Genomic DNA, 17,140 nt, shown 5'->3' with positions numbered 1-17,140 from the left:
TACTCCTAAGATATTTTATAGACTTCTAATTTTATTTTTAATTATAAGCATTTTTTCTTCTGAAAATTCTCAAATGTATATAAAATCAGTCTATTTCTCTCTACCTATTTATATTATTGGCAAATAATCAGTATTTTCTCCTTTATGGCAGTCTCCATGTTCACAGGCTACAGTTGTTTTTACTTTCTAAACATGTACAGCAGTAAGATAAAATCAGGAATAACAGTGTTTTTCCTAAATCTGTACTATGGTAATCTATAATAATCTTGATTTCTGGTCAGAACCCTATTCCTGCCATCAGCTAGGGCATCTAAATGGAAGATTTGTAGATTTTCACATTACAAAACAATAGCCTCTCAAAATAACCTGTCTTATGTCCTAAAAAATGGAAAAATTTGCTTTTGGTAGTGTTTCTTTAAGAAACCAGGAAGTGGTTTAGGTAGGTGGCAAGGGGTAGGTGCCCAGTTTCATTTTTTTTCTTAGAGATATTCACTTGTCTCCCAGCCATTTATTAAACAATCCATTCCCCACACCTCCTCTGCAACTTAATATCTTCATGCTGTTGAATTTTCTAGTCCACAAGTATAGTGTATCTATCAATATTTAGGTATTCTTTAATGTGATAAAATAGTCGTAATTTTACTGTAAGTTTTTAAAGAATTCTTGATGGTACTTTCTATTTTATAGTATTTGTGATATTTTAAAATTTTATTTTCAAGTTCTTTCTGTTAACTAGCTATGTGATTTTTTTTTTTTTTTTTTTTTTTTTGTGTGTGTGTGTGTGTGTGTGTGTATTTAAGATGGACTTTCCGCATTGCCCAGGCTGGCTTAAATTTTATGATCGTCCTGCTTCAGCCTCCTGAATAGCTGGGATCACATGCACCATGGCACTCAGCTAAGATATTGATTTTTAATGTAAGCAGCATAGGGACATTCATATGCTATAGATGGAATGATCATATTAGAAGAGGCTGAGAAGGATGATAATTGTTGGTGGCTGCTTATATAATTTTTAATTTCTTTACCACATTATAAAACTCAAAAGCCCAGGATTATTCAAAGTTTTAGAGCCACAGGGAATTATTAATGGAAATCTTTGATATTTAAGATGGACATTGTGTTTGTTTTGTGTGGGCATCTTTGAACATTAAAAAATAAGTTGAATTTTTTATTGAATAAGTATTCACACATAGTGTTCCAACTAAGTAAAGTGTTTTGCCATTATTACCAAATACTGGAACACAAAAATACCAGCCAACGCTTTGAAGTGGTGATCAGAAAATTCAAGAAATTATTCCTATGTAGCTCAAGAAAGGTGTTGCAAAGAAAAGAAAGGAACCGTGGGAAGAAATCAGTATTCTACTTGTTCAGCCAGATTTCTGTCGTGCAAAGTACTTGAAGACATTTCCTCTACGGCTTCCAAATGAACCTTCAGACCTCGAAGTTGCTAAATCTTAGGATTCACTTAAAGGTTGCTTCAAAAATAATATATGGGGGGGTCTGTCTTGGTTTCTTTCAGTCTGAAAGTGGCTTTCACATGCCCTGAAGGACAACTCTGTAGGGTATGAAATTCTTGCGTCATAGCATTTCCCCCTCAAATACCTGTAATTGTTCTTTGTAGAATTTCATGCTGCCCAATTTTTATTACTTTGTGGGTATAAGCTGATTTTTCCTTTCTGTCCTATTTTATAACAAATAATGATAATAAGTATTCATTAACCTTTAAAATCCTAGGTTTTCCCAGGATGTGTCTAGCTGTTAGTACCTACTGGGCCCATTTATTTCTCTTATAGAGATCTTCCTTGTAACAATATCATTTATCATTTTCTTTTCATTTCTAGAGAACATCTCAAATGATGTTCCATATTTCTGATTCTACTTTCATACAGCTTCATTTCTGTTCTTTACTGCCTTCAGGATGGTCTTTATTTCTGCTGTTATTTATATTTTCTGCTATAAAATTTTTAGTGTTGTTGTGGTTCCTGACCCATTTCTTTGTTTAATTTTATTCTGTTGTCTTTTTATTTACATTAATTTGCTACTCATGGTTTGCTTCCTGCTTTAGGCAAGGCCATATCTTCTTTTACATTGAAAAATGTTATAAAAACTGGGGGGGGGGCTGTGTTCATTTATTCTAGTAGTTCCTTCTGTTTTACTTATCAACCTTGTGTATCTATTGGATGTGTATTTCTACACCCAAATTCTAGTACATATCCCTTGTGCATTTGTTCTATGGACACCTGTACAATTATAATCTGTATTGGGTGATTCACCACCTTTTAGCTCCTGTTTATGTTTTGAGAGTGTGTTGCCCTCAGAGTGTTTGCTCTAGATGTTGAATAGTTTAATATGACAGAGCACCACTGTGTTCAGGCTTGCTGAATTCACTGCCTTGGGGAAGCATATTGATTTCTTATTAACCTTTGTGCATTCCATTTGTCAGGTGTAAAAGAATACTCCTCCTGCTTTCGTAGCACTTCATACAGTGCTCTCTGTCTCTCTTTCTCTCTCTCATATTTATAACCTCTTCAATCCTATCTCAGGAAATTTCTTGAATATATATTAATTTATTTGCCATCTCTTCCCATCAAAAAATTCTATCATTTTTAGTGTTTTTTTCCTGCCCTTTCCCATCTTTGTCTTGCAGGAATACTTCTCATCTTTATGACACTCTTCTTCCTTGGGACTAAACTCAAAGTTAATTTCATTCATGAATATTCTCCCTGGAAGGCAGAACATCTGATAAATAAAAATCATAGCTTCTCATCCTGATGTATGTAGACTTAAATATGGAACAAGAAGGAGATGGTTATCTCCATTTTAGTAGTATCTATGTTGGAATATTGGAATATTACACTGTTACTTAAAATGATTATGTACTGCAGTGGTTCCAGATCCGTGTCCAGATTGTTACATGTGTCGGTGTAGAGATGTCTTTTGCTTGGCTATTTTCTTTGGTCTCAGTACTGTGCTGTATCCTGATTGTTTTGAAGATAGTTGGATACATAACATCTTGCACTCAGTTACCATCTGTATTTATGGTACCTGTGTAGTAATGTCAGAAGCTTGAAGAGAGGAAAAATGCTTGCAGCACATTAAATGGAAATTATTGACTTGTGGAAAAAACATTGAATGTTATAACCAAATTTCAATAGTGGTCACCTGTGGATGATTAGTTGTAATTTTTATTTACCTTCTTACCTGTTATTTCCAGATTTTTTCCTATCAAATATCACTTTTAGTTTAAAGCCAATTGGTTAACACTAATTTAAAAGAATATGATTTTGTGTCTACATCCCACAGTACAATAACTTTTAAGTGCTTATTCCATGCCCAGGCCTAGGCTTGACATTTAGGCAAGTGATAGTACAAAAGATTATGTGAGATAGGATTATTCCATTAACAAGCTTGTAGTTGGTCCTGTGTGAAGAAACAACTGTGATATGGTCTTTAGAGATGTTGCCAGTGGAAAAGAGACATGGGCAGATCGATAGATTCTCGAGTAATCTAAAGGGAGAGGTCATTTTAGGTCATGAGAAATTGCACTGAGCAGATGCCAATATGTTTTTAATGCTTTGATAAAAGCCCTTTAAGGATGAAAAACGTTAGTTTTGTTAGTTATCCCCAAAGACAGAATCTTCCTTTACCTGAGTTTTGTGCTGTAGGCATTTTTTTTTTTTTTCTGTCTTGGGTGCACTTTGAAGTTTCCCAGCATCTTCTGAGAGTGCCTTAAGCCTTAGTAGAAAAAAGTGAAAACTGAATTTTGTGTTGTGTTGACAATCTGGTAACTATGGACACTTGACTATTTAGAAGAATGCAGACATATCAGTGGTGGCCAAGACAGCCAAACCCAAACAACTACAGTGAGGGATACAGTTTTCTTAGACTCTGTTTCTTTTCATTAAAGTTTTTTTGTTAGAGATGATAAAGCAATAATTTACAAAATGAAATTAGGACATCATAATCCTTCTTGTTCAAGAAACATTATTATTAGAAGGTAGCTTCATGCACTTCTAAGAAGCTAATTAGTTGCTGCATGGCTCATCATGCTGAGAGACTGCTGTGATTCATGGGTATTTATCCATCACAACAGGATTTTCTAATGCTATTTGGTTATGAAATTACTTATATCTCTGACTCAGACCTTTAAAAGGGTTTCCAGCAGCTTTTAAAAGCTAACTTCTGCACTCAAGAGGGTTCTGTGCAGTTTAGGTAGTGAATCAGCTTGGCAGCATGGCAGGGTCTGAATCTAGTTGCACTGTGGTGTCTAAGGTTCTGTTTTCTGATGAAACTCCTCAAGCTGATCATGATGATGAGTGTTCATGGATGTAAACTTCTATTTTGAAGAATCTCAAACTTCTCAAGAGACAATACCAACATGGATTTTTGTGGTTATGTTTACTCTAGTAACTTGTACCACTGCATTTCTTCTGTTAATTTCAATTCATGAGTTTAGTGTGGACTATTAAAAACTTATTTTTTTTTTCCCCAGGCATTTCTTTTATTGAATTAGTGATTGGAGAATGGAAGAAATAAAAGCCCTTCATAGAACTCTTCTTAATTTCTTGTATTACTTGCTATTTACCTTTCTGAAATGCTTACTTCTTAATTTTGGGGATCTTAACACTATATTCTTTGGGCTATAATGCCAGAGCAGAAATATGGTCCTTTCTTTAAAAAAAAATGTTGTAAATGGACACAATACCTTTATTTTTATTTTTATATGGTTCTGATGATCCAACCCAGTGCCTCACAAGGGCTCAGCTAGCACTCTACCTACCACTGAGCCACAAGCCCAGCCTAAGTCTTTTCTTAGGCTAATAACTGCAGAAGTTTTTACGTACTTAATTGAATGTTCCCATGGTTTAAATATAGGGCTGAGTTTTATATATATATTTTATATATATATATAAAATAGTAATTTAAAACAAACCGTCCTGTGTAGGGGTTTTACTTAACTGTCTTTTGTTAGATTTGTCTTGGGAAAGTTTCAGGGTAATATAGCCTTAATAGCTGAAGTTTTTCAAAAGTAGGCTTCATGTTTGGGAACCCATAAATTATGGTTTGATGCATTGTTTTTTAAGTAGCAAGCAGAATTAATAAGAAGGGGCTTAAAAGATGCCTGTTGAACCCAGGTGAATAGAGGGAACATGGAACTTGGTACTACTCCAATTTATGTAGCAGTATTGTGGGTTTAAATTTGTCTAGCTCAAAATTATACAAATAATTATATCAAGTTCTTCTTTTTCTTACTCATTGTCCTAAGCTCTTTAGCATGGTGGCTGCATAAGTAGCAGGCAGGAGAGATAGGAAAGGGGAAAGACCTTTCTGCCCCTTGGACCCTTATGTGCACTAGCGTGGATGATAGGGTAAAAAAATAAAGTGGTTCTTAGCCTTTTTCAAAGGATTATGTTCTAAACAGAGGCATGATGCCTGGTCTTTGATGGCGCTTTTCAAAGGTTGGGAACCTAAATCTGCAAGGCTCACTTTGACGTTAACTTCTGTGTAACTTTATGAAAATCTCCTTATGTCTATTGCTGAAGCTGGGTTTCTTTATGTTTTATAGGGAAATGCCTGATATCTCTCTCACCTACCTATGGATAGGATGATCCAAGATGATAAAATAATTGACTTGGAAAGCCTTTAGAAATAGCATGATATTCATGGATACTGTAGATGCTTGCTCATCATCTACCTCCCACTCCCCCCTTCTAGCAGATCCTCAAATGCTGGAATTTTTCAGAACTGCATTTTGTTCTGGGCATTCTTACTCCTTTTCTGATAAAGTGGTCTTTATTCATTCCCATAGTCACAGTTCTGTGTACCATGCGCACAGAACCACCTTTTGGGCTTCAGGTACTTGTGAGCTTCTAAGCTTTATTGACCAAATCTATTTGAAGTTGCTCTTAAAGAAATACAGTCCAGTCACTGAAAGCAATTGAAAAGCTGTACTTGCTCTTAACTTATGTCTCTTGAAGAATATAATAGCATGTAGGTTATAACTCAGCAGCAGTTCTTAAAATCCTTCATCCCCTCTCCTCCCCAACTGGTCTCAGTCCCTTTGACACAGGCTCCCATTTTCCCCAGACTCCCCCTGAGCCTATCACTTGCAACTCTCTCCAGCCTTTTTCTTCTGAACTTCTCCCCATACATCAGATCTTTTTCCTTGCCTACCCTCACTCTTTTTTTGCCTAACATGATAAGGGATCAAGAACTAGCTGACAAAATACAAATTATCCTTTGAGGAAGAGAGAAGAAAGAGGTCAGTTATTCTAGCAAAGACTTTCTTTGGATGGAGAAATAGGGAGGCTGAGAACACTCACTTATAAGTTGCCTGTACTTCTGGCACACTTATAAGGTGCTCTGTTGGTTACAGAGCACTTCTGATTCAGGCACTCTGCAATACGACCTGATTATCTTCCATCCAAACTTGCTGCTTCCTGAGTATTCCTGTCTACATGTACCAGCATGCTCCTAGTTGCCTTTTTCATCTTAACACTGTCTACCACTTCTTTCTGTCCGTCTCCATTTCATTCCATCCAGATGCTCTGTAGTTTGAATAGTAAATTGATGGTTCTCTCATCTGTTTCACTCTATGTCCATGCATTGTTGATCCCTTGAGATCAATTCCCCACACCCCAACAAGAATCATCCTTTAAAAAACTGAATCTAATCTTGCCTTTTTCTCTTTCACACCATACATAGGCTTCTGAGTACCAAATCCTTAATTTGGTCTTTCAATTCCTGTATAGTCTGATTGGTCACTGCCCATCTCTCAGAAAATCATTCTCTTTCCTCAGCAGGATGCATTTCTTTCTTCCTCAAGGCCTTTGTGTAAGCAGGTCTGATTGTCTAAAGTGCCTCTTGGCCTGCCCCCCCCCCCCCAGCTTACTCTTTCCCCAGATTGCAGCCTACATATGAATTCTTTATCTTATTGGGGACTCTCTGACTCCTCAGACTGGGCCATTCCCTTTACTATACACTCATGTTCCTTACACTTCCCAGAGACCCTAAGCTGCATGAGGACAGAAGGTGTCTCTGCCTCATACAGTGCAAACTCCGCCATGTTTAGCGGGCTGTTCCGCTCAGATTCAGTGTTCTACAAATGCTCATTGGTTACTGGATGCAACATTCAAAATTTAATTTTTATCTACCATCTATCTTCACTCACGTTCTGCCTCACATTTTCTGTTTATCTCTGAGGAAACCCTGTGTTGTTTACATTCTTAAACTTATTCTCTTCTGTGTTGAATTGTCTGTCCAGCCTTTTCTAGCTCCCCGCTAATTATCATCAGCAGGCAACATTTGTCAGCATCACCAGGTAAAGCCCAGCGAATGGCTTCGTTATGGCCCTTACCATGTGTCTTAAATTACTCATTTGATTACATGCTTTTCTATATAAGGATTGCATCTAGTTTCCTTCATAGCAGGGGCATTGTTGTTTATGTATACTCTTCTATTTTTTTTTTTTTTTTTTTGTTACTGGGGATTGAACCCAGAGGTCTAACCACCTAGCCACATCCCCAGCCCAAAAAATATATTTTATTTTGAGACAGAGTCTTGCTGAGTTGCTTAGGGCCAAAGTTGCTGAGGCTGGCTTTGAACTCTTGATCCTCCTGCCTCCTGAGGCACTGGGATTACAGGCGTGTGACATCACGCCCGGCCTCTTAACATCAACACCAAACACAGATTGAACTCAATTGAAAGTTGAGATGCCTTATAACTAGAGATGATAATAAAAAATGTTGATAAATTATTGACTGCCTTCTGTAAGCTGGGTGTAGTTTTAAGTGCTTTACTCTATTTATTGACTTTTGTCAACCCCTGTGAAGGAATTTTGTTCCCATATTCTGGATTAGGAACTGGAGATCCAGAAGGTTTATGTAATTTTAACCAGCTGGTAAGTGGCAAGATTGGAGTTGAAACCCAGTGATTCATGAGCCTGCCTTCATCCATGCAGATCACTCAGTATAGCCTTCAAAACTGGGACTGGAATCTGTCAGTTTTTAATTCTGGTTCTTCAACTTACTTGTCCCTGGGTAAAGTTCTTCTTTATAAAATGGGAATAATTACATGTCCTTAATAGAGGTGTGCTAAAGATTAATGACAATCAGTCCACATAAAATATCTGACAGAATGTAGGCAGTTGTAATTAAGTCAGTGTGTGAACACTCATTGGATAGATCTTTTGGGGTTCTTTCCAACTCTGAATACAATGGCTCTGACTTTTTATAGTTCCTCTCTCTTTTTCCTTTGCCATTACCCGTTACTTTTACTGCTCTGGTATTTATCCTAAACAATCAAGGGCATAAGGACATGTGTGCAGTTCTTATAAGATTTATGGATTTTGTGACAAGCACACATTGCCTAAAATCCACCTTTCTGATTTTCCACGCTCAATGGGTTAGATGGCTCAATTAAAGACCCCTGGCTGGAGAGAGCAACTGAATTCTTGTTTATAGCTAGACCAGTGCAGAAAAAGAAATACAAATAATAAATTAGTGTTTGATTTTTGACTTTTATTGAAATGTTTTAATAGTAAAAGAATAAGAATATAAAGTTAACTCATTGGCATTTGTAGGAAATTAGGCAAAGGGCATTTTAGGTGGTCTATGCTATTAAACTCAGTAGTAAGTCAAATGGAAATTTTTAGCTGTTTAGGTGATGATTTAACTGAAAAGATAATTCATACTGTGTCTAATGACACTTTCTTCTTTTTTTTTTTAAAGATAGAGAAGAGAGAGGGGGGAGAGAGAGAATTTTTTAATATTTATTTTTCAGTTTTCGGTGGACACAACATCTTTATTTTATTTTATGTGGTGCTGAGGATTGAACCCAGCACCCCGCACATGCCAGGCGAGCGTGTTACCGCTTGAGCCACATCCTCAACCCATAATGACACTTTCTTATTCAATGAAGTGCATAAAGGTTATTATTTCCATATGCTGACAGTAGCAGACATTGGTAGAAAATATTTTTATTTCTTTGACTTGTGTGCAAATTTAATAGCTACTTATTAGTAGTTTTGCAACAATACAGTGAATTTTCTACAAGTAAATGTGTTTCTTAAATAAAATTTGTCTATTTGTCCATTTATTTGCCTTACTCAAAGATAGAACAAAGCAAGTAAAACAAAGAAAAACTTATAATAGGTGAAACTACACACTACTGTGACATCCGGAGGGAGTTCTGTTCACAAAATGAGTACCCTGTAGTCCAAAACACATGGTGGAGGCGGGCCTCTATTACTGCATACAGAGGGAAATGAGAAAAAGCTGTATGATTTATACCAGCCATCAAGAAGCAAAAATCATTTGGTTGGCTGTGGGTGGTAGAGTGCTTGCCTAGTATATGTGAGGCTTTAGGTTGGATTCCCAGCACTGGGGAAAAAACAAACAAACAAACAAAAAACATTGAGAAGCACAACTATTGCTGTTACCCAGACTAGAATTGTGTCTGTTTTATTGAATGTGACAGCACACTCAACATCCCTCTTAAAGAAAACAAGGTACAGGTTTTTTGGTGCTGTTTTCTTTAATACAGACTTTTTTTTTTTTGATGTCATAAAAATTATTTCATTAGAAGCAATTCTACATGTGTCTATTGTGCAACTTATGAATATTCTGGCTTAATGTAGGAATTGATTTATGATGGCTACATATTGCAAGGCAGCCAGAGCCTGGCCAGGGTAATTTCTCCTGGTCAGAAGGGGATAATACACCTGAGAAAATAGTCTGAAATAATTAGTGAAGAAATAAAAGACAGTCAGAATAGGTTTTAAAGCAGAGTACCTGGGAGATCCTTCAAGTCCTTGTAGGAGCTGGAACAGAATAATTAAAAAATGGCTCCAGTGGTTTATTTAAGGTGGTATATTAAAGGCAGGAATAAGGTTTCAGGGGTGGAGTCTTGCTTCTTGATGTCTTGCAGTCAACTGGTTGATTGGCATCGTGGCAGCCTACACACATCTCAGAGAGGCTGTAGGTCACAGTAGGTCACCCCATCTCCAGTGCTGTGTGGGAGCTGGCAGAGCTGAATAAGACTCATGTGTATGGGCAGTGTTAACCAGTGGGATTGCCACTGGAAGGTCCCAAATATCAGATTTTTCTATTCAGTGGGCTTCCATGCCGATTTGGTCCACACATAGTCCATGGATGGTTCTCGACAGCTACAGATAAAAAGCAACTAAACTTTTGTCAGTAACTCTGCTCTTTTTTGTTTTCCCAATGAGGTCTTGGTGAGTATTGATTAGATATTAGTTTTAGTGTACATAAACAGACATACCTGGAAATTGGAAGTGCCACATGGGAGTGAGATAGATGTGGCGGGAAGGGCTGAGGTTTTCTTTAAAACATTTTTTTATTGACTCAAAGTTCTGCACCATAGAACTTGAGTTTTTAAAATAACACAGTGAGGGCTGGGATTTTGGCTCAGAGATAGAAGGGTTGACTAGCATGCATGAGGCACTGGGTTTGATCCTCAGCACCACATAAAAACAAAGGTATTTTGTCCACCTATAACTAAATAAATGAATAAATAAATAAATATTTTTAAAAAATAACATAGTGAATGTCAAGATCACTTCTGGAGGAGTTTTGAAACTAAACCCATCTCCCATCTTATAGTTTTCAATTTGGTACTCTTGAGGTAAGGTGAGGGCATCTTCATTAAAACAAATGAACAGAAAAGTCGCACCGTGATTCTGATTATCCGTGAAGTTAGAGCTAATGCCAGAGATCATGCCACATTAATTTTAAATAGAGAAAAAATTTGAAGCCAATATAACTAAATACACCTTAGCCATGAAACTTTATTTGATGTCTAACATCATGTATTTTTGTGAACTGTAAATTCCTTAAGGTACTTTCCAATTTCTAAGCCATTTCTGAAATGTAAACTAGACAATTGAATAGGGTAACTTAATAAGGGTTTTATGAGTAAACCAACTTAAAGCTTTGCTGTATTTGTTGGAAATAACGATTTTGAATAGTTAATATGTATTCTGGGATAATTTTTATTTTTATCGTTGTCTGATTACATTTCCATATAGAGCGAACGTATTTCAGTAATGATATTCTTTCTAGGGAGCATTTTTGTATTTTTAGATCTTAAAATTTATAATGTACACTTATACATTCTAATGTTATTTGAGGTCTTCAGAGGTACCTTTATATAGGCTTTCAAATGATAATAAAAAAAATGGTACCCTGAGTCAGTATCCAACGTACTTATCTTCAGTGGTACCCTATTGGGTATAAACACAAGCTTCAAATATGTGGTAATTTTTGTTTGAAGTAGAACACCAAGCCTATAGGTATATGTCTTAATTCTCTGTTAATATTTGTAACATTAGAAATCTTGCTTAAGTGTCTAATGGTCAATTTTCACTTTCTTTCTAGGCATTGCATCTATGACAGTGCCAGTGTACATTGCGGAGGTCTCGCCACCCAATCTAAGAGGCCGACTAGTCACCATTAACACCCTCTTCATCACAGGAGGACAGTTCTTTGCAAGCGTTGTTGATGGAGCCTTCAGTTATCTCCAAAAGGATGGGTGGAGGTTTGTAAATAGTTTTTGTATTGAATTTGTCAAATAAATTATGAATTTCAGAAGTGGGAAAAATTGAGAAATTGTAGGCAAAATATAACTGGATATTTAGAGTTATTATAGTTTAATTTGTAAGTGGGTGGCATTCAGCAAAATTGAAAGTAGACAGGAAGCTGATATTTATTTTAATGATAGAAAGGAATCTACCATTAAGAATTGATATTTACCAGGTTTTTAGCATTTAGGTGACATTTCTCACATTGTGTGTAATCTTTTTGCAATATTTGTTTAAAAATGAATGCAGAGATAAATATGTATGGTGTTCTTGAATTATGTAAGTGATTGACAAGTGGTTTATGAACTACAGATATAACTTACATCCTTTTTTGGATTTAGGAAACTACATTCTTATCTGAAGAAATGTAGTTGTTAAAGATACAGGTTTAGTTATATTAAAAATATTATATGTGTAGATTTAAAACATAGAAATCATTCTTTGGTTGTTTGAGGTTTCTTTTTAACCAGAAGAAATGAGAAAAAGTGATATTGAAAATATTAAAATGAGGAGGGCTGGGGATATAGCTCAGTTGGTAGAATGCTTGCTTTGTATGCACAAGGTCCTGAGTTCAATCCCCAGCACCAAAAAAAAACAAAAAAACCAAAAAAAACCCTATTACATTAAAGTGAATCCAAACTGAATATTGTTAAAAAAAACTACTTTTATGTTAAAGCTTAAAGATAGAGGCTTTATATTCTATATTTTGAGTTCTTAATTGATGGTATTCAAAACAACAGATTCATGTAACCATTCCAGGGAAATTTTATTAGAATGGATGCCGGTTAAATGGCATCATCTAACTTGTTTTCTTGCCATTGTTTATTACAATAAATGTTGATTCAGCAGCTACTTTGTATTTGGCATAGAATATTGAGCAAGACAGACTCAAACTCTAGCTTGTATGGCATTTTCAGTGTTGAAGTTAATCCTGACATCTAAAGGGGAAGGTTCAGAGGTGTTGAAGGTGTGGGGAATTGAGTTTTGTAAATAGTGTGATAAATCATTTGGCTTAGGGAGAGCTACTTAAGATAGCTGGTGGAGTTTTATTAGAAGTCATGGGAGAAAACTCTTTGACACCAGTGAGGGCCTATATTTGTCAGGACCATTAAAGAGAGGACTCATTTGTTACAGGTGGTAGCTGTGTCTGTAGATACTGCTAAACTGCTTTCCACCTTTGAAACAATCAGTCTCTGCCCAAGTGAGAAGTTATTGGAAAATTGAAGAAGCAGGAAATTTTATCTTTCTTTTCTACTGTAGGTGAAGTAAAAGAGGTAGATGGTAATTATTGTCACTATAACCTGGTATTTTTTATTTTTCATGGAAAATCAGAGAAGTCATTTAATCCTTAAGCATGAATGTCTTCAGAAAGATCTAAACCATTTATTTACGTTTAATTGAAACATTTTATCAGCATAACTAATAGGTATATATTCATATTTACAGTACACTAAGTGCATATGCCATATTTCTCACTAATGGGTAGTAATTTAAGTACATTTTCTCCATACTGGAAAGGAAAACAAGAAATCATGTAGTAGTGAAAATGAATTTATGAGTGTGGTGCATCTATGTAGAAGTGGAGGGTTTTTGGATACCCCTTTCCTTAGGCAGGGCGTTTTAGTCAACTTTCTCACCATTGCGACCAAAAGATGTGAGAAGAATAATTTTAGAGTAGGAAAAGTTTATATGGTGTTCAAGATTTAGGAGGTTTCAGTTTGTGAATGTCTGACTCCATTACTTGGGGCTGGAGGTGAGACAGTACATCATGGCAGAAGGGTGTGACAAAGGAAAGTGGCTCAGAACACATCAATCAGAAAGCAGATAGGGCTCTCCTCACCAGGGACAAAATATAAACTTTAAAGGCATGTCCTTGGTTACTTACCTTGCCAACCAGTTAATCCCTATCAAGGGATTGATGCACTGATTACGTTAATCCTTTTACAACCCAGTATCAGTTCATCTCTAAACTTTCTTGCATTGTGTCACGTATGAACTTTGGGCAGATGCCATAATACAGGTGACAAAGTCATAGATCTGAATCCAGATCTGTTTTCTGCCATTCATTAGTTGTAAACCTGGGACAAATTATTGAACTTCTCTGAGCTTTATTTTCCTAAAACAAAAACCAAAGGAACCCAAAGTACTTACTTGAAAGATTATTTTGGGAAATAAATTATTATATGTAAAGCGTTCAGCCTAATGTTTGGCACATTAATACCAGGTTACATTATTTACTATTCTAATAAATAAATCAAAGATGGGCACTGTTGTAGGTATGTTGTAAGATAAACTGAAGTAAGCTCAACATTGCGTGGTTTCTATTTTCCTTATTACTAAGGTTGCGGCTTGGAGGTGGTAGAGCTTAGGCCTGGGTAAAAGAAATGTTTTCTAGAGACATATGATCTACCTAAATTGAATCAGGAGGACATAGAAAAATTAAACAGATCAATTTCAAGAAAAGTAATTGAAGACACCATTAAAAGCCTACCAATGAAGAAAAGCCCAAGACCAGATGGATTCTCAGCCGAGTTCTACCAGATCTTCAAAGAAAAACTACCACCAATCCTCCTCAAATTATTTCACGACATAGAAAAGGAAGGCACCCTTCCAAACTCAATTCTATGAAGCTGGTATCACCTTGATATCAAAATCAGACGAAGACACATTAAGGAAAGAAAATTTCAGACCAATATCCCTGACGAACATATATATAAAAATTCTTAATAAAATAATGACAAATCACATATAAAAACATATTAAAAAGATAGTGACCATGATCAAGTGGGGTTCATCAAAGGGATGCAAGGTTGGTTCAATGTAATGGAAGTCAATAAACATGATGCATCACATCAATGGACTTAAAGACAAATACTAAATGATTATCTCAATAGATGCAGAAGAAGCAATTGACAAAATTGAAAAAGCTATATATGTTAAACCCTAGGCCAACATTTTTCTAAATGGAAAAAAATTAAAGGCATTCCCTCTAAAAACTGGAACAAGACAGGGATGCCCTCTTTCACCACTCTTATTCAACATAGTCCTTGAAATCTTAGCCAGAGCAATTAATTAGAAGAAAGAAATTAAAAGGCTATGAATAGGGAAAGAACATCTTAAATTACCCCTATTTGCTGCCAAAATGAGTCTATATTTAGAAGACCCAAAAAACTCTACCAGAAAACTTTTTTTATATATAATATAAAAAATATATATCATAAATGGACAAAATACCTTTATTTTATTTTTATGTGGTGCTGAGTATCAAACTCAGTGCCTCATGTGTGCAAGGAAAGCACTCAATCACTAAGCTACAACCTCAGCTCACGAGGAAGCTTCTTGAACTCATAAACGAATTCAGCAAAGTAGCAGGATATAAAATTAACACCCATAAGTCAATCACATTCCTGTACACCAATGATGAATCAGCCGAAAGAGAAATCAGGAAAACTATCCCATTCATAATAACTTAAAAAAAATATTTTGGAATCAATCTAACAAAAGTGCGAAAAGACCTCTACAATGAAAACTACACAACACAAAGAAATCAAAGACCTTAAAAAATGAAAAAGATCTCCCATGTTTTTGGATAGGCAGAATTAATATTGTCAAAATGACCATAGGTACCAAAGCAGTATACAGATGTAATGCAGTTCCCACTAAAATTCCAGTGATGTTCTTCATAAAAAATAAAAAAAGCTGTCATGAAATTCATTTGGCAAAATAAGAGACCCAGAATAGCCAAAACAATTCTTAGTGAGAAAAGTGATGCCTCTGGCATCACAATACTAGATCTTAAATTGTACAACAAAGCTATAGTTAAAAAAAAATGGCATGGTATTGGCACTAGAACAGACATGAAGATCCAGGAAACAGAGTAGAAGATACAGAGACATTATCCACATCAATAGAGTTATCTCGTACTAGACAATGGTGCCATAAATATACATTAGAGAAAAGATAGCCTCATCAACAAATGGTGCTGGGAAAACTGGAAATCCTTATGTAGTAGATTGAATTTGGATGACTATCTCTTACTCTGCACATAATTCTCAGTGAATCAAGGATCTAAGCATTAGACCAGAGACCCTGCACCTACTAGAAGAAGAAATAGGCCCAACTCTATCATGTTGCTCAGGAACCCACTTCCTCAATAAGTCTCCTAACGCTCAAGAAGTAAAATCAAGAGTCAATAAATAGGATGGTGTCAAACTAAATAGCTTCTTCACAGCAAAGGAAACCATCAAGAACATGAATAGAGAGCCTATAGAATGAGAGAAAAATCTTTGCCATCCGCACCTCACATAGAGCATTAATCTCCAGGGTATACAAAGAATTAAAAAAAACTTAACACCCAAACCCCCCAAATAACCCAATCAATAAATGGGCTAAGGAACTGAACAGACACATCATAGAAGAAGACATATAAATGGTCAAAAAATATGGAAAAATGTTCAACATTTCTAGCAATTAGAGAACTGAAAATTAAAACTACACGGATACTCCTACTCACACCAATCAGAATGGCAATTATCAAGAATATAAGTAACAGCCAGGTAAGGTGTCACCTTCCTGTAATCCCACCAACTTGGGAGGCTAAGGCAATAGGATTTTGAGTTCAAAGCCAGCCTCAGCAATTAGGTCCTAAGGAACTCAGCAAGGCCCTGTCTCTTAATGAAATATAAAAATAAAAAGGGCTGGGGATGTGGCTCAGTGTTTAAGTGTCCCTTGGTTTAATCCCTGGTTCCAAAAATTTAATAAAAGGAAAAAGTCCAAATAAAAGAATATAAGTAACAATAAATTTTAGCAAGGATGTGGGGAAAAATTTCACTCATACATTGCTGGTGGGACTGCAATTTGGTGCAACCACTCTGGAAAGCGGTATGGAGATTCCTCAAAAACTTGGAATGGAACCACCATTTGACCCAGTAATTCTATTCCTCAGCATACTATAGGGAAGAAGCCACTTCACTGTTTTAACAGCTCAATTCATAATAGCCAAGCTATGGAACCAATCTATGTGCCATTCAACAGATGATTGGATTAAAAAATGTGGTACATATACACAATATTAATTAGCCATAAAAAAGAATGAAATTATGGTATTTGTCAATAAATGGATGGAACTGAAGAATATGCTAAGTGAAATAAGCCAGTCCCCAGAAACCAAAGGTGGAATGTTCTCTGATACAGGAATGCTAACACACAACTAGGGAGGGTAGGGAGGGGAAGAATAGAAGTTCCCGGGACTACACAAAGGGGAATGAAGTGATGGGAGAGGGAATAGGAATAGAAAAGTGACTAGAATGAATTGGACTTAGGTTTCTGTGTTCATATATGAATACATGACCAGGGAAACTCTATATTATGTACAGTCACAAGAATGGGATCCTAATTGGAATGGGTTGTACTCCATGCATATATAATAGTTCAAAATACACTATTGTCGTGTATAGCTAAAAATAATAAATTTTAAAAAATGCCTATAGCTGCTATGGGAAGTATCAGAAGGCAGACTCTAGAGATGTCAAATTTCGAAGA

General features: G+C 35.9%; 1 protein-coding gene across 1 annotated transcript in view; it reads left to right on the top strand.

Moving 5' to 3' along the window:
• Nucleotides 1-17,140, top strand: part of Slc2a13 (solute carrier family 2 member 13) — a 335,517-nt gene that overhangs the window by 32,939 nt on the left and 285,438 nt on the right. Inside the window, exon 2 of the mRNA XM_076852769.1 lies at nucleotides 11,397-11,556. Coding sequence (XP_076708884.1) covers nucleotides 11,397-11,556 — 160 coding nt within the window. The remainder of the gene's footprint in view (nucleotides 1-11,396; nucleotides 11,557-17,140) is intronic.

Source organism: Callospermophilus lateralis, chromosome 4 (assembly GCF_048772815.1).
Source record: "Callospermophilus lateralis isolate mCalLat2 chromosome 4, mCalLat2.hap1, whole genome shotgun sequence".
NCBI lineage: Eukaryota > Metazoa > Chordata > Mammalia > Rodentia > Sciuridae > Callospermophilus > Callospermophilus lateralis.
Note: the sequence above shows the minus strand (reverse complement) of the source record. Positions and strands in the feature narration are given on the sequence as shown.